Source organism: Indicator indicator, unplaced genomic scaffold (genome assembly GCF_027791375.1).
Source record: "Indicator indicator isolate 239-I01 unplaced genomic scaffold, UM_Iind_1.1 iindUn_scaffold_121, whole genome shotgun sequence".
NCBI classification, from domain to species: Eukaryota; Metazoa; Chordata; class Aves; order Piciformes; family Indicatoridae; genus Indicator; species Indicator indicator.
The window spans coordinates 21,826-42,136 of record NW_026539228.1 but is presented as its reverse complement, the minus strand read 5'-3'; the positions used below and the strand labels follow the sequence as shown (position 1 = coordinate 42,136).

The following is a 20,311-nucleotide window of genomic DNA, read 5'->3' as shown; positions in this document are numbered from 1 at the left end:
GCTCTGGCACCCACTCAGAGCTTCAGGCCATGCTGGGGCCTCCAGGGAACCTCCTTAACCTGGGATTTGTGCTTACACGAAGCCAACCCTAGCGTTTCCCACCTGGAGCTGCACACCCTGGCTGGTGACTCCTTGCTCGTTGTGTGCGTGAGGAAAAGGAAATTCTCCTACTTTCCTTTCCTCCTTCCCTTTTTCCTCCTCCTCCTTCTTTTTTCCTTTTTCCCCTCCAGCTGCTTCCCTCCAGCTGCTTCCCTCCAGCTGCCTCCCTCCAGCTGCCTCCCTCCAGCTGCCTCCCTCCAGCTGCTTCCCTCCAGCTCTCTCCCTCCAGCTCTCTCCCTCCAGCTGCTTCCCTCCAGCTGCCTCCCTCCAGCTGCCTCCCTCCAGCTCTCTCCCTCCAGCTCTCTCCCTCCAGCTCTCTCCCTCCAGCTGCCTCCCTCCAGCTCTCTCCCTCCAGCTCTCTCCCTCCTGTGTTTTTTTTTTCTCCTTCTTTTCCTTCTCTTTTCTTTTTCTTTCTTTTCCTTTTGTTTTTCTTCTTGTTTTTGTTTTACCCAAGACCAAACGAAGACCAAAAGCTGCAGTGCAGAGCTCAGGAGTGTCAGTGACTCTCCACCACTCAGCAGCCAGCATTTCCCCAACTCTCCAAGCCTGTAAAAGCTGCAGAGAAAACAATTCTTTTCTCTGTGGTCTTTTTTAACCCCAATCTCTTTGAGGTTTCTTTGCCAGCACCCAAGTCACTGATCCTTGATTTGCTTTCTTGCAGGCTACTGATGCCCGCAGAGCCTTCCCCTGCTGGGATGAGCCTGCTATCAAGGCAACATTTGACATTTCCTTGGTGGTCCCTAAGGACAGAGTAGCTTTGTCAAATATGGTAAGTTCTGGAGGTGCAACTTGAGGAGGCTTTGGAATGAAGCTGCAGTAACTCCAGGGGATTGTTTGATAGGAATAAGTGGGCCTGGGGCTGAATTAGCACAAGGGCAGAGTCCATGAAACATCCTCAGCTTGTGCCAGGGGAGGGTCAGGTTGGACATGAGGAAAAATTTCTTCCTAGAAAAGGTTCTCAGGCATGGGCACAGGCTGCCCAGGGAGGTGATGGAGTCCCCATCCCTGGAGGTGTTCTAGAAACTTGTGACCATGGCACATGGGGATGTGGTTTGATGACCATGGTGGTGTTGGGTTGATGGTTGGGTTTGATGATCTTAGAGAGCTTCTCTAAACCAAACAATTCCATGATTGGAACAGGCTACCCAGGGAAGTGGTGGAGTCCCCATCCCTGGAGGTGTTTCAGAGCCTCATGGATGTGGTGCTGAGGGACCTGTGGTTGGGTGGCAGTGGCTTAGGAGCAGTGCTGGGATTGAGGACTCTGGGTGAGTGGTTGGACTTGATGATCTCCAAGGTCTCTTCCAAACTTGAGTTCTGTGGTGCTATGATTCTGTATTGTGCTCAGGGATATGATGCAGTGGTGGCCCTGGTAGAGTTCAATAATGCTTGGACTTGGCTGACCTCAAAGGCCTCTCCCAACCTCAGGAGTTGTCTGGTGCTCAAGGATATGATGCAGTGGTGGCCTTGATAGAGTTCAACAATGGTTGGCCTTGGCTGACTTCCAAGCTCTCTTCCAACCTCAGGAGTTCTCTGGTGCTCAAGGATGTGATGTAGTGGTGGCCTCTGTAGAGTTCAACAATGATTGGACTTGGCTGACCTCAGAGGTCTCTTCCAGCCTCAAGAGTTCTCCGGTGCTCAAGGATATGAGGCAGTGGTGGCCCTGGTAGAGTTCAGTAATGCTTGGACTTGGCTGATCTCAAAGGCCTCTTCCAACCTCAGGAGTTCTCTGGTGCTCAAGGATGTGATGTAGTGGTGGCCTTTGTAGAGTTCAGCAATGCTTGGACTTGGCTGACCTCAAAGGTCTCTTCCAACCTCAGGAGTTCTCTGGTGCTCAAGGATATGAGGCAGTGGTGGCCCTGGCAAAGTTCAACAATGGTTGGCCTTGGCTGACCTCTAAGGCCTCTTCCAGCCTCACCACCTCTCTGGTTTCCCCCTGCACAGAATGTGGTCGACAGGAAGCCCTACCCCGACGACGAGAACCTGGTGGAGGTGAAGTTCGCTCGCACGCCCATCATGTCCACCTACCTCGTGGCCTTCGTGGTGGGGGAGTATGACTTTGTGGAGGCCAGGTCCCTGGATGGAGTCCTCGTGCGTGTTTACACTCCTGTGGGCAAAGCAGAGCAAGGAAAGTTTGCATTAGAGGTAAATGTGCTCAGGGTGACATCGTCCAGGCACAAAAGAGGCGCCCGAAGGAAGGCGACCCCGAGGACAAGGGAGGAGGTTCTGCACCTCTGCTCTGCAGCACTGCCTCCAGTTCTGGTCCCCACAGCACAAGAAGGACATGGAGCTGTTGGAGAGGGGGCAGAGGAGGTCATGAAGATGATCAGAGGGCTGTGGGGACAAGCTGAGAGTTGAGGCTGTTCAGGCTGGAGAAGAGAAGGCTCCAGGGAGACCTTAGAGCAGCCTGCTGAGGGAGCTCCAGGAGAGCTGGGGGAGGGACTTGTGACAAGGGCTGGGAGGGACAGGGTAAGGGACAATGGCTTTGAGCTGGGAGAGGGGAGACTGAGACTGGAGATGAGGAAGGAATTCTTGCCAGTGAGGGTGGGGAGAGCCTGGCACAGGTTGCCCAGGGAGGTTGTGGCTGCCTCCTCCCTGGAGGTGTTCCAGGCCAGGCTGGATGAGGCCCTGAGCACTCTGGGCTGGTGGAAGGTGTCCCTGCCCATGGCAGTGGGATTGCAACTGGCTGATCTTGAAGCTCCCTTCCAACCCAACCCATCCCATGGCTCTCTGCAGGGAGCTGCCAGTCCTGGGGATTATTTTTTGTTAGAATGAGAACCATTCAAAGATGTTGAAGATGACCTGGAGGAGTCCTTGGGTGACCTTGCTCTGGGAGGGCTGGGGGGCAGCTTGAACTGGATGACCTCTGGGAGATCCCTTCCAACCCCTCTCCTTCTGTGCTGTGTTTATATAGATTTGAAGCGGAACTCCCTTAAATCTTTGTCCCAAATTCACTTTTTTTTTTTCCCTCCCTTTCTCCCTTTTATTCCTTTACAGGTTGCTGCTAAAACTTTGCCTTTTTACAAGGATTACTTCAACGTTCCTTACCCCCTTCCTAAAATTGACCTCATAGCTATTGCAGACTTTGCTGCTGGTAAAGTAAACTCTTAATTAATTAATTAATTAACCAGTCATTTAATTGATTTTTTTTTTTTTTGGATAGGAAGAGTTGTTATTTTTTTCCCTTTCTTCTGCATCAATCTCAATTAAACCTTTTGTATTTCTTTTCTAAAGGTGCCATGGAGAACTGGGGCCTTGTTACTTATAGGTATGCTGTTAAAATCTTTTCCCCACCTCCCTCTTCCTTCCTCTCTCTTTGTTTATTAATTCTTGGAATTAATTGGACTACTTTTAGTCAGGTACTCTTAATTAGTGCCTATCAGCTGGAGTTAAACACCCTTCAAGCTCAGAGCTCCAACTACAGCTCAGCAAAGGTCCAAAGGAGCTCTTCCCACCTTAAGACTTTTTAGCCTCTACCAAGGAACTTTCTTAGGCTTCTTTTTTTTTTCCTCCCCTAAAAAATTCCACATTTAGGGACACAGCTGGAAAAATTCTGATTTTGATGGTGTGGGCAGGTTGGGTACATTCAGCACTCACACTAGAAGCAGCTCAACCCAAACTGTTAACTTCTCATCCTTTGCAGTTTGTTTTTTGTTGGTTTTAGTTTGTTTGGGTTTGTTTTGGGTTTGGTTTTTTTTGGCTTTCATCTGATCAAACTTTTGGGCTTTTTTTGCTTGATTTCGTTATTTCTGTTCATTTTAGAGTCATTTCCCTTCATTTTCTACAATATTGCTCTTGGGAGCTTTGGCTGTTTTGGACCTGATGATCCTTAGGGTCAACATTGGTCTTGTAGAACATTTTGTCCAATGTTGGTCTTGGGAGCTTTGGGGTTTTGGGGCCAGATGGGTCCCTTCCAACCTGGCATTTTCTCATTTTGTACATTTTTGTCCATTTTAATTTTTGTAAGCTTTGGGTTTTTGGATCCTTGGGGGTCAACATTGGTCTTGTAGAAATTTTCTCCAACATTGCTCTTGGGAGCTTTGGATTTGTGGATCTGATGATCCTTGGGGGACAACATTGGTCTTGGAGAATATTTTCTCCAACATTAACCTTTTTGATTTTTTTTTCCTAATCCCTTCTGCCCACCCCACCAAGTCCTGCTGCTGACCAAAGAGGTGTTGGGACCACGGGGTGCGGGGAGGGTCACAGAGCTGCCTGTTGACATGGAAGAGCTGAATTTTGGGATTCTGTGAATCCCAAAGGAATTCTTTTGGGATTGAGGGAGGCAGAGGAGATTTGCAGTTAAGGTTCCTCAAGCTGAGCTCTTCTCTAACTTCCTTTCTCCTGCTTTGCTTTTGCTTTGGGGTTTTCCTGCACTTCCCCTTGCATGCTTGAAGGAATCCTTGCTCCCAAGCATTCCACCTGCTGTGGAGCTTCCCCAAAACCTCTTCAGCTGAGCAGCTTTGGGTATAATCTGCAGCTGCACTGCTGACTTTTTTTTTTTAGCTTGTTTAGATGATTGAACCTGCTTTGGGGTTGTTCCTTTGTATTCCACTCTGTTCAGTGTCTCTTTTCTCTCTCAAACACAGGGAGACTGCACTGCTCATTGACCCCAAAAATTCCTGTTCTTCATCTCGCCAGTGGGTTGCCCTGGTGGTAGGACATGAACTTGCTCACCAGTGGTTTGGAAACCTTGTGACCATGGTACCTACCAGCTCCAAGTTCTCTTTCAGTTTGCTTTGAGATGTGCTGTGTGTTGTGTGTGTGTGTTCCAGGTGGCCCCTGCGGAGCAGAGCTCCTTATCTCCCAGATGAAAGCATCTCAGTATTTAAACACTGCTCAGTGCCCCTTGGTTCCTCACCAGTGTGTCCTCCAGAAGGGTTCATAGAATCCTAGAATGGCTCAGGGTGGAAGGGACCTCAGGGATCATCTCCTCCAACCTCCCCACCATGGGCAGGGACAGCTCTCAACTAGACTCAGCTGCTCGGGGCCTCATCCAGCCTGGCCTTGAACACCTCCAGGCAGGAGGCAGCCACAGCCTCCCTGGGCAGCCTGTGCCAGGCTCTCACCACCCTCCTGCTGAAGAACTTTTCCCTCAGCTCCTCTCTAACCCTGCTCTGCCTCAGCTCCAAACCATTCCCCCTGGGCCTGTCTCCAGACACCCTCAGGAAGTCTCTCTGCAGCCTTCCTGCAGGATCCCTTCAGGCACTGCCAGGCAGCTCTGAGGTCCCCCTGGAGCCTTCCCTTCTCCAGGCTGCACACCCCCAGCTCCCTCAGGCTGTGCTCACAGCAGAGCTACTCCAACCCTTGCTCATCTTTGTGGCCTCCTCTGGCCTCACTCTGGCAGCTCTGGGTCCTCATGCTGGGCACAAACTGTTTGTGGTTCACTTTGGACACAAACTGGAACTGAGGAGGTTCCACCTCAACATGAGGGAAAATTTCTTTGCTGTAAGGTTGGTGCAGCCCTGGAGCAGGCTTCCCAGAGAGGTTGTGGAGTCTTCTCTGGAGACTTTCAAGACCCATCAGGATGTGTTCCTGGGTGATTTTGCTCTGGCAGAGAGGTTGGGCTCATGGAATCATGGACTGGGTTGGGCTGGAATGGAGCTTCAAGATCATCCAGTTCCAACCCCCCTGCCATGGGCAGGGACACCTCCCACCAGCCCAGGTTGCTCAAGCTCCCATCCAACCTGGCTTTCAACACTCCCAGGCTTGGATCCTCCACAACCTCCCTGGGCAACCTGTTCCAGTGTGGAGTTTCAGGACTGGTTTTCTTGGATTGAAATTCCCTCCTCCTTCTGGGGGGGGTGTGAATGTTTCATTCCCAGCAGTTCTTTGAGCAACAGCTGACTGGGCTGGTTCCACATCCTGCTCAGTTTCTTCTCCTTAAGGGCTTGGGATGATGAGAGCCAGGGGCTGCTGAGGGTAACCACCACATGGAGATGGAAATAAGGCTGGGTAGGAGCAGTTCTGGAGCAGGGTGGTTCTTCCTCAGCATCTGTAGCTGGTTTCCTCACCTCTCCTGCTTCAGCTGAAATACTCAAAGGAGGAATTTTAATGGCAATGTGACCTCCTAATCTTGAAAAAAACCCAAAGCCCCAAAACCCTTTGGCTGCTGAGAACCAGCTCTTAACTCCTGCCTGGAGTTCAGCTTCTCATAGTCTTAGAAGACTTCTTCAGCCTCTATGTTTTCTGCTTTCTGGAAGCACCTTTTTGAGCTGGAAAAAAAACCCCAAACCCAAACCCCATCAAGTCTTGTGGTCAGCTTGGGGAGGACATTGTCCTGGTGCATGTTCTTGAGCTAAAAAACCAAACCCAAATCCCCTGAAGCAAGGATCTTGAGCTGAAAAACCCAAACCTCATCAGTCTTGTGGTCAGCTTGGGGAGGACATTGTCCTGGTGCATGTTCTTGAGCTGAAAAACCCAAACCTCATCAGTCTTGTGGTCCCTCTGGAAAGGACACTGTCCTGGTGCCCCCAGCCCTCCTGCTTCACTGAACTCCAGCTTTGCATCTCAGGGACCTTTCCCTAATCCAGGTAACATTCCTGGCTCTCCTTTAGCTCTAGCCTAGTCTCCAGGAATTCCACCTGTACCTGATGGGGTTCTCCTTCCATGCAGAGTTTCTAGACCTTAAGGAGCAGACAGTGAGTGCTGGTTGCTCTTCTTGGGCTGAGGGTTTCCTTAGAGTGAGGAATTTCTGCTCACAAGTGTTGCCTCTTTCTCTGAATTGTACTCATGGAGGATGTGGAGCTGATGGAGCAGGTCCAGAGGAGGCCACAAAGATGATCAGAGGGCTGGAGCACCTCTGCTGTGGGGACAGGCTGAGGGAGCTGGGGGTGTTCAGCCTGGAGAAGAGAAGGCTCCAGGGAGACCTTAGAGCAAATCTTCCAGCACCTGAAGGGGCTACAAGAAGGCTGCAGAGGGTTCCCAGAGGCCTGCAGGGACAGGAGCAGAGGCAATGGTTTGAAATGAGAGCAGAGCAGATGGAGATTGGATGTGAGGAACAAGTTCTGCACCAGGAGGCTGCAACAGGTTGCCCAGGGAGAGAGCTGAGCCTCCATCCCTGGAGATATTCAAGGTGAGGCTGGACAGGGCTCTGAGCAACCTGCTCTAGTGGAGGATGTCCCTGCTGAGTGCAGGAGGGTAGGACTTGGATGCCTTTTGGAGGTCCCTTCCAACCCAAACCCTTCTGTGACTCTCATCAGGGCAGCTGATCTGGGCTGCAGAGTTTGAGCTGGTTGAACGAGAGCTGTTGGAATGTTGGTCATTGCTCTGTTGTTTCACCCTGTCAGGAGTGGTGGACACACCTGTGGCTGAATGAAGGATTTGCCTCCTGGATTGAGTACCTGTGTGTGGATCACTGCTTCCCAGAGTATGACATCTGGACTCAGTTTGTGTCTGCTGACTACACAAGAGCTCAGGAGCTTGATGCCTTAGACAACAGCCACCCCATCGAGGTAGGTCCTGGCTTGGCTCTCATTTGCCTCACCCTCTCTTAGGCCTTTTGGTTTAATTTTTTAGCCCTTATCAAGACCAAAGAGAACTTTGCAGTCACTCAGAGATGGAAGGGAAAACCTAAAGCTGGGTTTAGAGGTTGGGAGATTTTTTTTTTTTTTCCCTCTGCTTGAATTAAAGGTTGCCCTCAACTTCCAAATTAGGTTTGGCCTCACTCCAAGAAGGGCATTGAGGAGTTGGAGCAGGTTCAGAGAAGGGCAAGGAAGTTGGGGAAGGGTCTGGAGAGCAGGGCTGGGGAACAGCAGCTGAGGGAGCTGGGGGTGTTCAGCCTGGGGAAGAGGAGGCTGAGGGAGACCTCATTGCCCTCTGCAGCTCCCTGAGAGGAGGCTGGAGCCAGGTGGGGCTTGGGCTCTTCTCCCAAGGAACATGAGACAGGACAAGAGGAAATGGCCTCAGGTTGCCCCAGGGCAGGTTCAGATTGGACATTAGAAGAAACCTCTTCACTGAAAGGGTTCTCAAAGCCTGGAACAGGCTGCCCAGGGAGGTGGTTGGAGGTCCCTGGAGGTGTTTCAGAGGCAGAGATGTGGTTGCTGAGAGCCATGGTTTAGCCCCAGCCTTGGTAGAGTCAGAGAATGGTTGGAGTGGATGATCCTAAAGGTCTTCCCCTGCCCAAATGGTTCTGTGATTCTCTCTCAGAAGTGAGCTTTTGATGAGGGTCTGAGGAAGGCTCCTTCTGGAGCTTTTCTGCTCTGCTCTTTGGAAGGGCAAAGCTGGGACCAAAACTCATTGTGCTTCAGTTTCTGACCCCAGTGGTGGTTTTCTGACCCTTGAGCACAGCTCTGACTTCCAGCAGTGCTCAACAGCAGCAACCAGAGGCACCACGCTTGGCTGGGCTCATCCTGGCTCCTGTCTGAGGCCCCCAGAGGTGTTTCTGTCTTGTGCTCAAACTGGAAGTGTGCTGCAGACACTCTTGAAGTGAGCTCTTGCTGAGCTTCTTTCTGCTTTGGAAGCAGGACGGTAGCTGAGTGACGAAGAGGAGGCAGCAGCAGTGAACTGGAAGCTGTGCTGGGAGGAAAAAAAAAAAAAACAACCTCCCTTGGAATTCCTGGAGCTCACCATGGCCAAGTTTTTTGGTGGCTCAAGGAATGCTTGATGTGATAAAACGTTGGGAAATTGCTTTGTGCAAGGATTCCTTTCCCAGTGATTACTCACTGAGCACATTTCCTGAGTGTGTTTTGGTCACTCTCCCAGAATTCAGCAACTTCCTCCTGGAGTTTTGGCTTTTGGGTGAGTGTTGGGCTTAAAGAGTTTGAAGGAGGAGGTTTGGAACGGGATGGTCTTGACAGGTCCCTTCCAGCCTAAAGCAGTCTGTGGTTCTAAGTTTGATTAAATAGCAGCCCCACAGTTCAAATCTTGAGCCTTCAAAGCAATCCTAACCCAGCCTGAGGTGCAGGAGCTCAGCTCAATGCTTTTCCAGCTGAACAAGAGGCAGAGGGGAACCTTCTGGCTCTCTGCAGCTCCCTGAAAGGAGGTTGGAGTGAGGTGGGGTTGGTCTCTGCTCCCTGGGATCAGGTGATAGAACGAGAGGAAATGGCCTGGAGCTGTGCCAAGGGAGGGTTAGGTTGGACATGAAGAACAATTCCTGTGCTGCAAGAGTGGTCAGGGATTGGAACAGGCTGCCCAGGGAGGTGGTGGAGTCCCCATCCCTGGAGGTGTTCAAGAAACCTGTGGCCATGGTGGTCTTAGGTTGGACTGGATGATCTTAGAGAGCTTTTCCAACCAAAACAAGACTCCAGGGGGACCTCAGAGCTGCCTGCCAGTACCTGAAGGGGTCCTACAGGAGGGCTGCAGAGAGACTTTTGCTGAGGGGGTCTGGAGACAGGGCCAAGGGGGAATGGTTTGGAGCTGAGGCAGAGCAGGAGCTGGGAGAGAAGTTCTTCAGTAGGAGGGTGATGAGACTCTGGCAGAGGCTGCCCAGGGAGGCTGTGGCTGCCTCCTGCCTGGGGGTGCTCAGGGCCAGGCTGGATGAGGCCTTGAGCAGCTGAGTCCAGTTCGGAGGTGTCCCTGCCTGTGACAGGGGAGGTTGGAGCAGATGATCCCTGAGGTCCCTTCCAACCTGAGCCATTCTTGGATTCTGTGGTGGTTTCAGTTCTTCTCTCTCTGCCTTCTGTTGCCCACAGGTCAGTGTTGGGCACCCCTCTGAAGTAGATGAAATCTTTGATGCTATCTCCTACAGCAAGGGAGCTTCTGTCATCCGAATGCTGCACGACTACATCGGGGATGAGGTAAAGCAGGCTGGGCTGAAAGGCAGCCTGAGGGAGCCTTGCCAGCTCCTTGTGCAATGAAAAATTGAATCACCAACCCCCCTCCTTGTTGAGATGTTGAATTTTACCTTGCCAGGACTTCAGGAAAGGAATGAATCTGTACCTGACAAAGTTCCAGCAGAAGAATGCTGCTACAGGTAAGAGCTGCCTCTTCCCTGCTCCTCAGAGTGCTGCCTGGAGGCAAAGCCTTCAGTGCTGAAGTGTTGGGTTCTTAACCAGCTCCTTCTCTGCCTTGAAGAGGGCAGATTGAGACTGGAGATGAGGAAGAAATTCTTGCCAGGGAGGGTGGGCAGACACAGGTTGCCCAGGGAGGGCTGTGGATGTCCCTTGGAGGTGTTCAAGGCCAGGCTGGATGAGGCCCAGAGCAACCTGGGCTGGTGGGAGGTGTCCCTGCCCATGGCAGGGGCTTGGAACTGGCTGATCTTGAAGCTCCCTTCCAACCCAAATCATTCTGTGAATCTCCCAGCACTTTCTTTAACTTTTTTGTGGTGGATTTGGCATAAATTTGGAAGTGACTTCACAGCCTGGAGGCTTTGCTCAGCCCTTTGGGCATCATACATGGAAACCTTAGAGCAAAAATTCTTCTCTTAACCATTTGGGTTATTTCCTGCTCATTTTTATCACAGTGGGGATTGATTTTTGTGGTATTTTAGTAGGAAAAAAAGCCTTTTTTTTTCTTTTTTTTTCCTTCCCCTTTCTCCCCCATGGGTGGCTCGAACTCTTCCTTGCCCATCACCTGCTCCAATTTAATCCAAACTCAACCCAAACCATAAAGGGCAAACTGGAGCAATGCTTCCAGCTTCCCAACCCTCTTCCATGTAGTGTCCTTCCTAGTGTCTTGCCATGCCAAGGCTCCAGGGGAGTCCTTAGCCAGGCTTTGTCTTCTGCAGAGGATCTCTGGGACAGCCTGGAAAAAGCCAGTGGGAAACCTATTGCTGCTGTGATGAACACATGGACCAAACAGATGGGATTTCCACTCATTTATGTGGAAGCTGAACAGGTAAAAACAGCTGGGGTGGGGTTTTTTTTGTTTTGTTTTGTTTTGTTTTTTTTAGCTCATCACATCCAAAATTCTGCCTCTAATTGTGTTTTAGGCTCCAAATCCAATGATTTGAGGAATTCTCTTTTGATAGCTGCCTGCCAGTATCTGAAGGGATCCTGCAGGAAGGCTGCAGAGAGACTTTTGCTGAGGGGGTCTGGAGCCAGGATCAGGGGGAATGGTTTGGAGCTGAGGCAGAGCAGGGTTAGAGTGGAGCTGAGGAAGTTGAGTGTGAGGGAGGTGAGAGCCTGGCACAGGCTGCCCAGGGAGACTGTGGCTGCCTCCTGCCTGGGGGTGGTGAGGGCCAGGCTGGATGAGGCCTTGAGCAACCTGGGCTGGTGGAAGGAGGTTGGAGATGATCTCTGAGGTCCCTTCCACCCTGAGCCATTCTCTGATCAGGAGGCAGTGCAGGAGGTTGTGTTGTGTAGTGCCAAATCTGTGTCTGAAGGTGCAGCTGGCTTGAGGAAGCCAAGATGGGTGATGGGGAGAGGTGGGGAGAGATTCAGAGTGATGTGAAGTTCTTCCCCAAGCTGCTTCCATGCTCTGCCTGCAGTTTGCTGCCAGGGCTCCTTTGCTCTCTCTGTGTTGGGGCAGGGAATATCTGACTTGGCACAAGTGCAGAGTGAGCTCCAGCAGCTGAGATCAGCTCCTCTCATCATCCCTTTCTTTCTCTCTCTCTTTCTCTCTCTCTTTTTCTTTCTCCTCAGCAAGAAGATGACAAAGTGTTGAAGTTAGTCCAGAAGAAGTTCTGTGCCAGTGGACCATATACTGGTGAGTGCTGAGAGCAGGGCTGGGAGTGGTGGTTGCTTTCCATGCCCTCTTGAGAGGTGAAGCAGCTGCTCTGCAGGTGCTCTGCTTGGACTCAGCTGCTCAAGTGTGTGTCAAAGCTCTAGAAAAATCAGGCTGAGCTCTCCCAGCTGAGGTTCCCAGGTCCTTCTGGCACATTCCTCTGCAGTCTTGGGGTCAGCTTGCATTCTCAGAAGCTTCTCTTCTGATGTCTTCTGAGTTTTCCTTCCCAGATGTCTTCTGAGGGGGCTGAGGCACTGGCACAGGTTGCCCAGGGAGGTTGTGGATGCTCCCTCCCTGGAGGTGTTCAGGGCCAGGCTGGATGAGGCCTTGAGCAGCTTGGGCTGGTGGGAGGTGTCCCTGCCCATGGCAGGGGGTTTGGAACTGGCTGATCTCTGAGGTCCCTTGCATCCCAGCCCAGTCTATGACTCTGTGCCCAGTTTAAGGCTGGTGCTGCCCTCTGAGCTGCTCTGCAAGCTGCTGGTAGCACTGAGGTAAAAACACCTCCTGTGGAAGCCAGCTCTGTGCTGAGGGCCAGATGATTCCCTTCCTCCTGGGGCCAGATGATTCCCCTCCTCCGGGGGCCAGGTGATTCCCTTCCTCCTGGGGCCAGATGATTCCCCTCCTCCTGGGGCCAGATGATTCCCTTCCTCCTGGGGCCAGATGATTCCCCTCCTCCTGGGGCCAGATGATTCCCTTCCTCCTGGGGCCAGATGATTCCCCTCCTCCGGGGGCCAGGTGATTCCCCTCCTCCTGGGGCCAGATGATTCCCCTCCTCCTGGGGCCAGATGATTCCCCTCCTCCTGGGGCCAGATGATTCCCTTCCTCCTGGGGCCAGATGATTCCCCTCCTCCTGGGGCCAGATGATTCCCCTCCTCCTGGGGCCAGATGATTCCCTTCCTCCTGGGGCCAGGTGATTCCCCTCCTCCTGGGCCAGATGATTCCCTTCCTCCTGGGGCCAGGTGATTCCCCTCCTCCTGGGGCCAGATGATTCCCTTCCTCCTGGGGCCAGGTGATTCCCCTCCTCCTGGGGCCAGGTGATTCCCTTCCTCCTGGGGCCAGGTGATTCCCTTCCTCCTGGGGCCAGATGATTCCCCTCCTCCTGGGGCCAGATGATTCCCCTCCTCCTGGGCCAGATGATTCCCTTCCTCCTGGGGCCAGGTGATTCCCTTCCTCTTGGGGCCAGATGATTCCCTTCCTCCTGGGGCCAGGTGATTCCCTTCCTCCTGGGGCCAGATGATTCCCCTCCTCCTGGGGCCAGATTCTTCTCCTCCTGGGGCCAGATTCTTCTCCTCCTGGGGCCAGATTCCTCTCCTCCTCCTGGGGCCAGATTCCCCTCCTCTTCCAAGCTGATAAAAATTCAGATGTTTGGCTTCAAAGGTGATGCAGAGATCCTTGGCTTTTAACCCTAAAATGCCATTTTCCCATTAGATTTGGATCTTTTTAGTCTTAAATTTCAGTACCCTTGGCTTGAAACTGCTGCTGCCTCTTCTTTGCCCACCAGGCAGAGTTTCTCAGGGCTCTCTACACTCTGGGGTTTGGGGTTTCTTTTTTTTGTGTTGTTGTTTGTTTCTCGTTTTTAGGGGAGGACTTCCCCATGTGGATGGTGCCCATCAGTATTTGTACAAGTGATGACCCTACCTGTGCCAAAATGCAGATCCTGATGGACAAACCAGAGCTCACCTTGGTCTTGAAAGACATCAAACCAGACCAGTGGGTGAAGGTGAGTTTGTCACCGAGGAGAACTTCCAGCTGGGAATGGCTTTGATTGGCACTGAGATGTTCCTCTGCAGTTCATTTTCCTCTTCTCTTCCACTACTTGAAGAGGGTTACAGGAGAAGGGACAAAGGCATGGAGGGAGAGGATGATGAGGGGTGATGGCTTCCAGCTGGAAGAGGAGATTTAGATTGGATGTGAGGAACAAGTTCTGCACCTTAGAGCAGCCTTCCAGTAGCTGGAGGAGGCTACAAGAAGGCTGCAGAGGGTTCCCAGAGGCCTGCAGGGACAGGACCAGGGGCAATGGTTTGAAATGAGAGCAGAGCAGATGGAGATTGGATGTGAGGAACAAGTTCTGCACCAGGAGGCTGCAACAGGTTCCCCAGGGAGGTGGTTGAGGCTCCATCCCTGAAGCTATTCAAGGTGAGGCTGGACAGGGCTCTGAGCAACCTGCTCCAGTGGAGGATGTCCCTGCTGAGTGCAGGGGGTTGGACAGGATGACCTTTGGAGGTCCCTTCCAACCCAAACCCTTCTGTGACTCTAATTAGGGCCTTCAGGAGCTGATCTGGGCTGCAAACTTTGTGTTGGTTAAACAAAAGCTGTTGGAATTTTGGTCATTCTTCTGCTGACTGGAGGAGGGTTGGCCTGGATGACCTTTGGAGGAGGTCCCTTCCAACCCAGACCATTCTAGGATTCTGAGATGGATTTAGATTAAGACATTAGGAAGAAATTCCTCACAGTGAGGGTGGGGAGACACTGGAACAGGTTGCCCAGGGAGGCTGTGGAGGCTCCAAGTGTTGGATGAGGCCTTGAGCAACCTGGGCTGGCAGGAGATGTCCCTACCCATGGCAGAGGGGTTGGAACTGGATGATCTTTGAGGTCTTTTCCATTCTGAGAGTCTTTTTTTCCCCCCCCTTCCTTGCAAGTATTCCTTCTGGAGAGGGACCCTCTGAGTGCAGCTCCTGAGCTGCAATGCTTTCAAAGGACCTTGGTGGTGCAAAACAAACAAAAAAGACAAAACATTTCCTCCTTGATTGTTGTGTTTGTTTTTTTTTTTGTCCTCTTTTGCTCCTCTTTCAGCTCAACCTTGGAACAGTTGGGTTTTACCGTACCCAGTACAGCCCTGACATGCTGGAGAGCTTAATCCCAGCCATCAAAGACCTCTCCCTACCCCCTGTGGACAGGCTTGGCCTACAGAATGATCTTTTCTCTCTGGTAAGCAACCTTTTGGTTCTAGTAGTTCATCATGAGAAAAGAAATTGGAGGCTTTTGAAGAGCTTCCACCTCAGCTCCTGGAAGCAAAAGTGCCTTTGGGATTTACTGCTTGCAAATCCAGCTGGGAATCATCCTGCCAAGTTCTGGCTTGTGTTTGGAGACTCAAATCCTATGGAAGCTGCTTGTCCATAGCTCCTGGTGCACTGCTCTCTGTTGGGGGCTCTTCTAGAGGGGGTTCTCTATTTGGTACAGAATTGATTTGGAGCTTGCTTTTCCTCCTCCAGATCAGGATAGCTTCACCTTCAGCTCCATGGGCTTGATTCAGTTGGGTTTGGTAGACCTGGAGGAGGTGGCTGATGAGGATTCTTGGTGGTTAAAAGCAAGGAGGTGGTGGAAGCCTCATCCATGGAGGGTTTTAAGGCCAGGCTGGAGGTGGCTCTGAGTGACCTGAGCTGGTGTGAGGTGTCCTTGCCCATGGCAGGGGGGTTGGAACTGGATGATCCTCGAGGTCCCTTCCAACCCTGACAATTCTGTGATTCTGTGGCTTCCCCTCAAAGCAGGGGAAAGATTTTTAAGACCCTCAAATCAATTCCACCTTCTCCTGAAGGGATCCTGCAGGAAGGCTGCAGAGAGACTTTTCCTGAGGGTGTCTGGAGCCAGGACCAGGGGGGATGGTTTGGAGCTGAGGCAGAGCAGGGTTAGAGTGGAGCTGAGGAAGAAGTTCTTCAGTAGGAGGGGGCTGAGACTCTGGCACAGGCTGCCCAGGGAGGTTGTGGATGCTCAAGGCCAGGCTGGATGAGGCCATGAGCAAGCTGGGCTAGCTGAGAGGTGTCCCTGCCCATGGTGGGGAGGTTGAAGGAGAAGAGTTCTGAGGTCCCTTCCACCCTGAGCCATCCATTCACATGGTGGTGTTTAGGTCACAGGCTGGACTTGGTGATCCCAGAGGTCTCTTGCAGCCTCAGGGATTCTGTCTGCTTCTGGGATCCTCTGATTCACTCAGTTTGGAAGCCAAACTCCTCTGTGTCTTCTCCTCTCCCAGGCCCGAGCTGGAATCATCAGCACTGTGGAGGTTCTGAAAGTGATGGAAGCTTTTGTGAATGAACCCAACTACACCGTGTGGAGTGACCTCAGCTGTAACCTGGGCATTCTCTCAACCCTCTTGTCCCACACAGACTTCTATGAGGAGATCCAGGTGTTCGTGAAAGATGTCTTTTCACCAATAGGGGAGAGACTGGGCTGGGACCCCAAACCTGGAGAGGGTAGGAAACTTCAACATGCTGTGGAATCCAGTAGGTGGTGGTGGGGAAAACTCAGGTCTGAAGCCAGCCAGCAGCAGCGTGTGGGGGAAAGGAGAGAGAGAGGTTGTGGAGTCTCCTTCTCTGCAGGCATTCCAACCCCACCTGGATGTGTTCCTGGGGGACCTGCCCTGGGTGATCCTGCTCTGGCAGGAGGGGTTGCACTTGGATGATCTCCAGAGGTCCCTTCCAGCCCCTAACATTCTGTGATGCTGTGAAAGAGGAGCCTGAAGGAGGACATGGAGCTGCTGGAGAGGGTCCAGAGGAGGCCATGAAGATAATTAGATGGCTGGAACCAACTGTTCTCTAGGGACAGGCTGAGAGAGTTGGGGCTGTTCAGCCTGGAGAAGAGAAGGCTCCAGGGAGACCTTAGAGCAGCCTACCAGAACCTGAAGTGGGCTTCAGGAGAGCTGGGGAGGGACTTTGGACAAGGGCTGGGAGGGACAGGATGATGGACAGTGCTTTGAAGCTGAGGCAGAGCAGGGTTACAGTGGAGCTCAGGAAGAAGTTCTTCAGTGTGTGAGGGTGGTGAGACTCTGGGGCAGGTTGCCCAGGGAGGTTGTGGATGCTCAAGGCCAGGCTGGATGAGGCCTTGAGCAACCTGGGCTGGTGGGAGGTGTCCCTGCCCATGGCAGGGGGTTGGAAGTGGCTGACCTTGAAGCTCTCTTCCAACCCAACCCATTCTATGAAACTCCTTGGCCTACAAGGATGGAAAGCCATGAAGCTGGGTGGTTCCTTGTCCTAGTGAGTCCTGCTGTGGATGCAGATGATTCATATTTCTGCCTTGGCTCAGGTTGCCTCTTGTGTTTGGCCTGGAATCAGCTTCTGACCCTCCTGCTTGTGAAAAAATTCAACTTGTGCTCAAGTTGGCACCAAGGAGAGCTGGAGAAGGCCCAGTTCTTCAGATGGAGTGGGGAGGCCACACCTTGAATCCTGGGTTCAGTTTTGGGCCCCTCACTCCAAGAAGGACACTGAGGGGCTGGAGCAGGTCCAGAGAAGGGCAACAAAGCTGTGAAGGGTCTGGAGAGCTTCTGAGGAGCAGCTGAGGGAGCTGGGGGTGTTCAGGCTGGAGAAGAGGAGGCTGAGGGGAGACCTCATTGCTCTCCACAGCTCCCTGAGAGGAGGCTGGAGCCAGGTGGAGGTTGGGCTCTTCTCCAAGTGACAGGATGAGAGGAAATGTCCTCAAGTTGCTCCAGGTTTAGGTTTAAGCTGAGCATGAGGAACAATTTCTACCCCAGAAGGGTTGTCATAGGCCTGGCCCAGGCTGCCCACAGCAGTGGTGGAGTTCCCCATCCCTAGAGAGACTAAACTAAAGCTGTGGAGGTGTGGCACTGAGGGCCATGGCTTAGTGGTGCCCTGGCAGTGCTGGCTTAAGGGTTGCCCTTGATGACCTTCAAGGTCTCTTCCCAACCCATTCCCTGATAACCCTCAAGCAGCACGGAAGGACACAGCTCCTGCCCCGACCCCTCCAGAGGGAAGAACTCTTCCTGTCACTGCTGGGATTGTGTCTCTAATTAATTGTCTTTTCTCTTGATCACTCATTTAGGCCATCTAGATGCCCTCCTGAGAGGTCTGGTCTTGGGCAAGCTAGGCAAGGCTGGGCACAAGGCAACGTTAGAGGAAGCCAGGCGCCGGTTTAAGGACCACGTGGAGGGGAAGCACATCCTGTCAGCAGACCTGAGGAGTCCTGTAGGTTACTGCAGCTTCTGCTCCCCAAAACCTTCTCCCTTTCCCTGTTCCCACCACTGGAAACCAGTCTCAGTGTGTAAAACCCCAACTGGTGTGACAAGAGGCAGTGGGAGCTTGGACAGAGCCCAGTTATGGAGAACGTGACCCTGGGGAGCGTGGTGGAGACGTCTTCAGCCACCTCTTGTGGCCAAGATTTGGTCCTAGCTAAGCTCAGCTGTGCCCACGCTGCCTGCCACAGCCTGCTCTGGGTCTGTTGGGTTTGGGCTTTTGAAGGCTATTCAAGGGCAGTGCTAAACCTGAGCTGACTTCTCCTTGATGTCCATCCACGACCAACCTCTGTCCTCCAGGTTTCGATCTGGCAGGGATCAGAGAAGAGCTCTGCAGGTGTCAGCTTGGCCCTGCAGAGCACAGTCTCAGTGTGGTTGGTCTGGGTGAAGTCTGTAAGGTGGAATCTCCTCCTCTGGAGACTTCCAAGGCCCTCTTGGATGTGTTCCTGGGTGATCTGCTTTTGGTGGTCCTGCTCTGGCAGGGGGGGTGGGTTGGATTAGATGATCTTCAGAGGTTCCCTTCCAACCCCTACCGTTCTGTGTGGTACAAAGGGTTCTTGTTCTGCTCTTCTGCTGTGGTTGGAATGACCAAAATGACCCTGAGGAGGTAAAGGAGTTGAGGCACCTTTAAAACCCAGCCTTAGAAGATGGAAGGGGTCAGGGGTGGTACCTTCTAGATGTGGTCACTCATCTCAAATCCAACCCAAAGAGCTAGAAGCTGATGGTTGCATCTCCAGAAGGGTGGTGTGTTGAAGGCCCTGCTTTGTTTCTGCTCTCTCTTAGGTCTATGTAACTATCTTGAAGCATGGAGATAGCTCTACTCTAGACACTATGCTGAAGGTGAGTCCATCATCTCTTCTCACCACATGCAACAAGAAGATTCCACCCTCAGTCACCTCTGAGAGGGACTTCACCTGCACACGGCCTCCACCCCATCTTCTGCAGATGGTGGGGCTCCATCCTGGTGTTCCTTAGTGGAGAGCAGTCTGAAATTGCCACCTAGTGGAGTGTTGCTATCTCACTGTAGAGGGGGGGAGATTATTTTTCATGGCTTGGAGGCCAAGCTCCTATTTGACCTTCTCTGGAGAGCAGGTGAGGAGCAGACACCTGAGGAGGTCTGGTGGCTGCAGGGCGATTCCTCCTCTCCACGGTCCATTTGTCATGTGTTAGGCTTGGGGACTAAGCCAAGCAGCCCTAGGGAGAGGTTGAGCAGTGCTGGGTGAGGGGGTGGTGGTGGATCCCAGGTGCTAACCTTGCTCCCTTGGCCTTTGAAGCTCCACAAGCAGGCAGACATGCAGGAGGAGAAGAACAGGATCGAGCGAGTCCTCGGCGCCATCTCCCAACCAGAACTGATCCAAAAAGTTCTCACCTTTGCACTTTCAGTAAGTCCTTGCAGCAGCTGCTGCCATCATTCCAGCATTCCTCACCCTGGGAGCTTCACCAGCAGCCAGCAGGCTGCTCCTGGGGCCGGGAAGGTCAATGGGATCCTGGGGGTGCGTCGAGAAGTGTGGTCAGCAGGTTGAGGGAGGGTCTCCTTCCCGTCTGCTCTGACCTACTGAGGTCACAGCTGGAGGGCTGGGGCCACTTCTGGGCTCCCCCAGTTCAAGAGGGACAGGGAACTGCCGGAGAGAGTCCAGGGGAGGCTACAGAGATGCTGAGGGGCCTGGAGCAGCTCTGTGAGGAGCAGAGGCTGAGAGCCTGGAGAGGAGCAGCTCCAGAGGGGATCTGAGCAATGCTCAGCAAGAGCTAAAGGCTGGGGGGGGCAAGAGGCTGGGGCCAGACTCTGCTCAGTGGTGCCCAGGGACAGGCCAAGGGGCACAAAGTGGAGCCCAGGAGGTTCCATCTGAGGATGAGGAGAAAGTTGTTTGGTGTGAGGGTGCTGGAGGCCTGCAGCAGGCTGCCCAGAGAGGTTGTGGAGAGCTTCCAACCCCCCCTGGGCACTGTGCTGCTGGGCAAGCTGCTGTGGGTGCCCTGCTGGAGCAGGGTGGGGTTGGACTGGCTGAGCTCCAGAGGTCCCTTCCAACCTCACCATGCTTGGGATGCTGTGAATGCTATGAAGAGGAGGAACCATCTTAACCATGAAAGATTCTGCCTCCCTGGAGGTGTTCAAGGCCAGGCTGGATGAGGCCTTGAACAACCTGTGCTGGTGGGAGGTGTCCCTGCCCATGGCAGGGGGTTGGAACTGGAGGATCTTGAAGCTCCCTTCCCACCCAACCCATTCTGTGAATCTGTCTGGTGTAGGAATGCATCAAGGCAATGTTGGGGCTTTGAAGGAGTCCTCAGCACTTGTGTCTCTTTTCCCCCTCCCCAGGAAGAGGTACGTCCCCAGGACACTGTCTCTGTCATTGGTGGAGTAGCTGGAGGCAGCAAGCAGGGCAGGAAAGCTGCTTGGAAATTTGTAAGGGACAATTGGGAGGAACTTTATAACCGATACCAAGGTGGATTCTTGATATCCAGACTAATAAAGGTAGGTGGGAAAAGTCCAGCTGCCAACCATCCCCCAAACCAAACCCTTCTGCCTGGAATGCCCAATTCTTACCCTTGCTTCATTTTGGTTTCTTTCTTTTCTTTTTTTCTTTTCAGCTAACAGTGGATGGGTTTGCAAATGATAAAATGGCTGCAGAAGTTAAGGTAAGAACCTGGGATTTAAGG

At 52.6% G+C, this 20,311-nt stretch overlaps 1 protein-coding gene across 1 annotated transcript in view; it reads left to right on the top strand.

Moving 5' to 3' along the window:
- NPEPPS (aminopeptidase puromycin sensitive) overlaps positions 1-20,311 on the top strand; it is a 42,421-nt gene that overhangs the window by 20,077 nt on the left and 2,033 nt on the right. The window contains exons 5-22 of the mRNA XM_054398809.1: positions 761-868; positions 2,041-2,241; positions 3,094-3,190; positions 3,331-3,364; positions 4,686-4,800; positions 7,386-7,550; positions 9,729-9,833; positions 9,949-10,009; positions 10,763-10,872; positions 11,619-11,682; positions 13,281-13,420; positions 14,494-14,628; positions 15,668-15,887; positions 17,470-17,612; positions 18,443-18,499; positions 18,934-19,041; positions 19,971-20,126; positions 20,243-20,290. Coding sequence (XP_054254784.1) covers positions 761-868; positions 2,041-2,241; positions 3,094-3,190; positions 3,331-3,364; positions 4,686-4,800; positions 7,386-7,550; positions 9,729-9,833; positions 9,949-10,009; positions 10,763-10,872; positions 11,619-11,682; positions 13,281-13,420; positions 14,494-14,628; positions 15,668-15,887; positions 17,470-17,612; positions 18,443-18,499; positions 18,934-19,041; positions 19,971-20,126; positions 20,243-20,290 — 2,067 coding nt within the window. The remainder of the gene's footprint in view (positions 1-760; positions 869-2,040; positions 2,242-3,093; positions 3,191-3,330; positions 3,365-4,685; positions 4,801-7,385; positions 7,551-9,728; positions 9,834-9,948; positions 10,010-10,762; positions 10,873-11,618; positions 11,683-13,280; positions 13,421-14,493; positions 14,629-15,667; positions 15,888-17,469; positions 17,613-18,442; positions 18,500-18,933; positions 19,042-19,970; positions 20,127-20,242; positions 20,291-20,311) is intronic.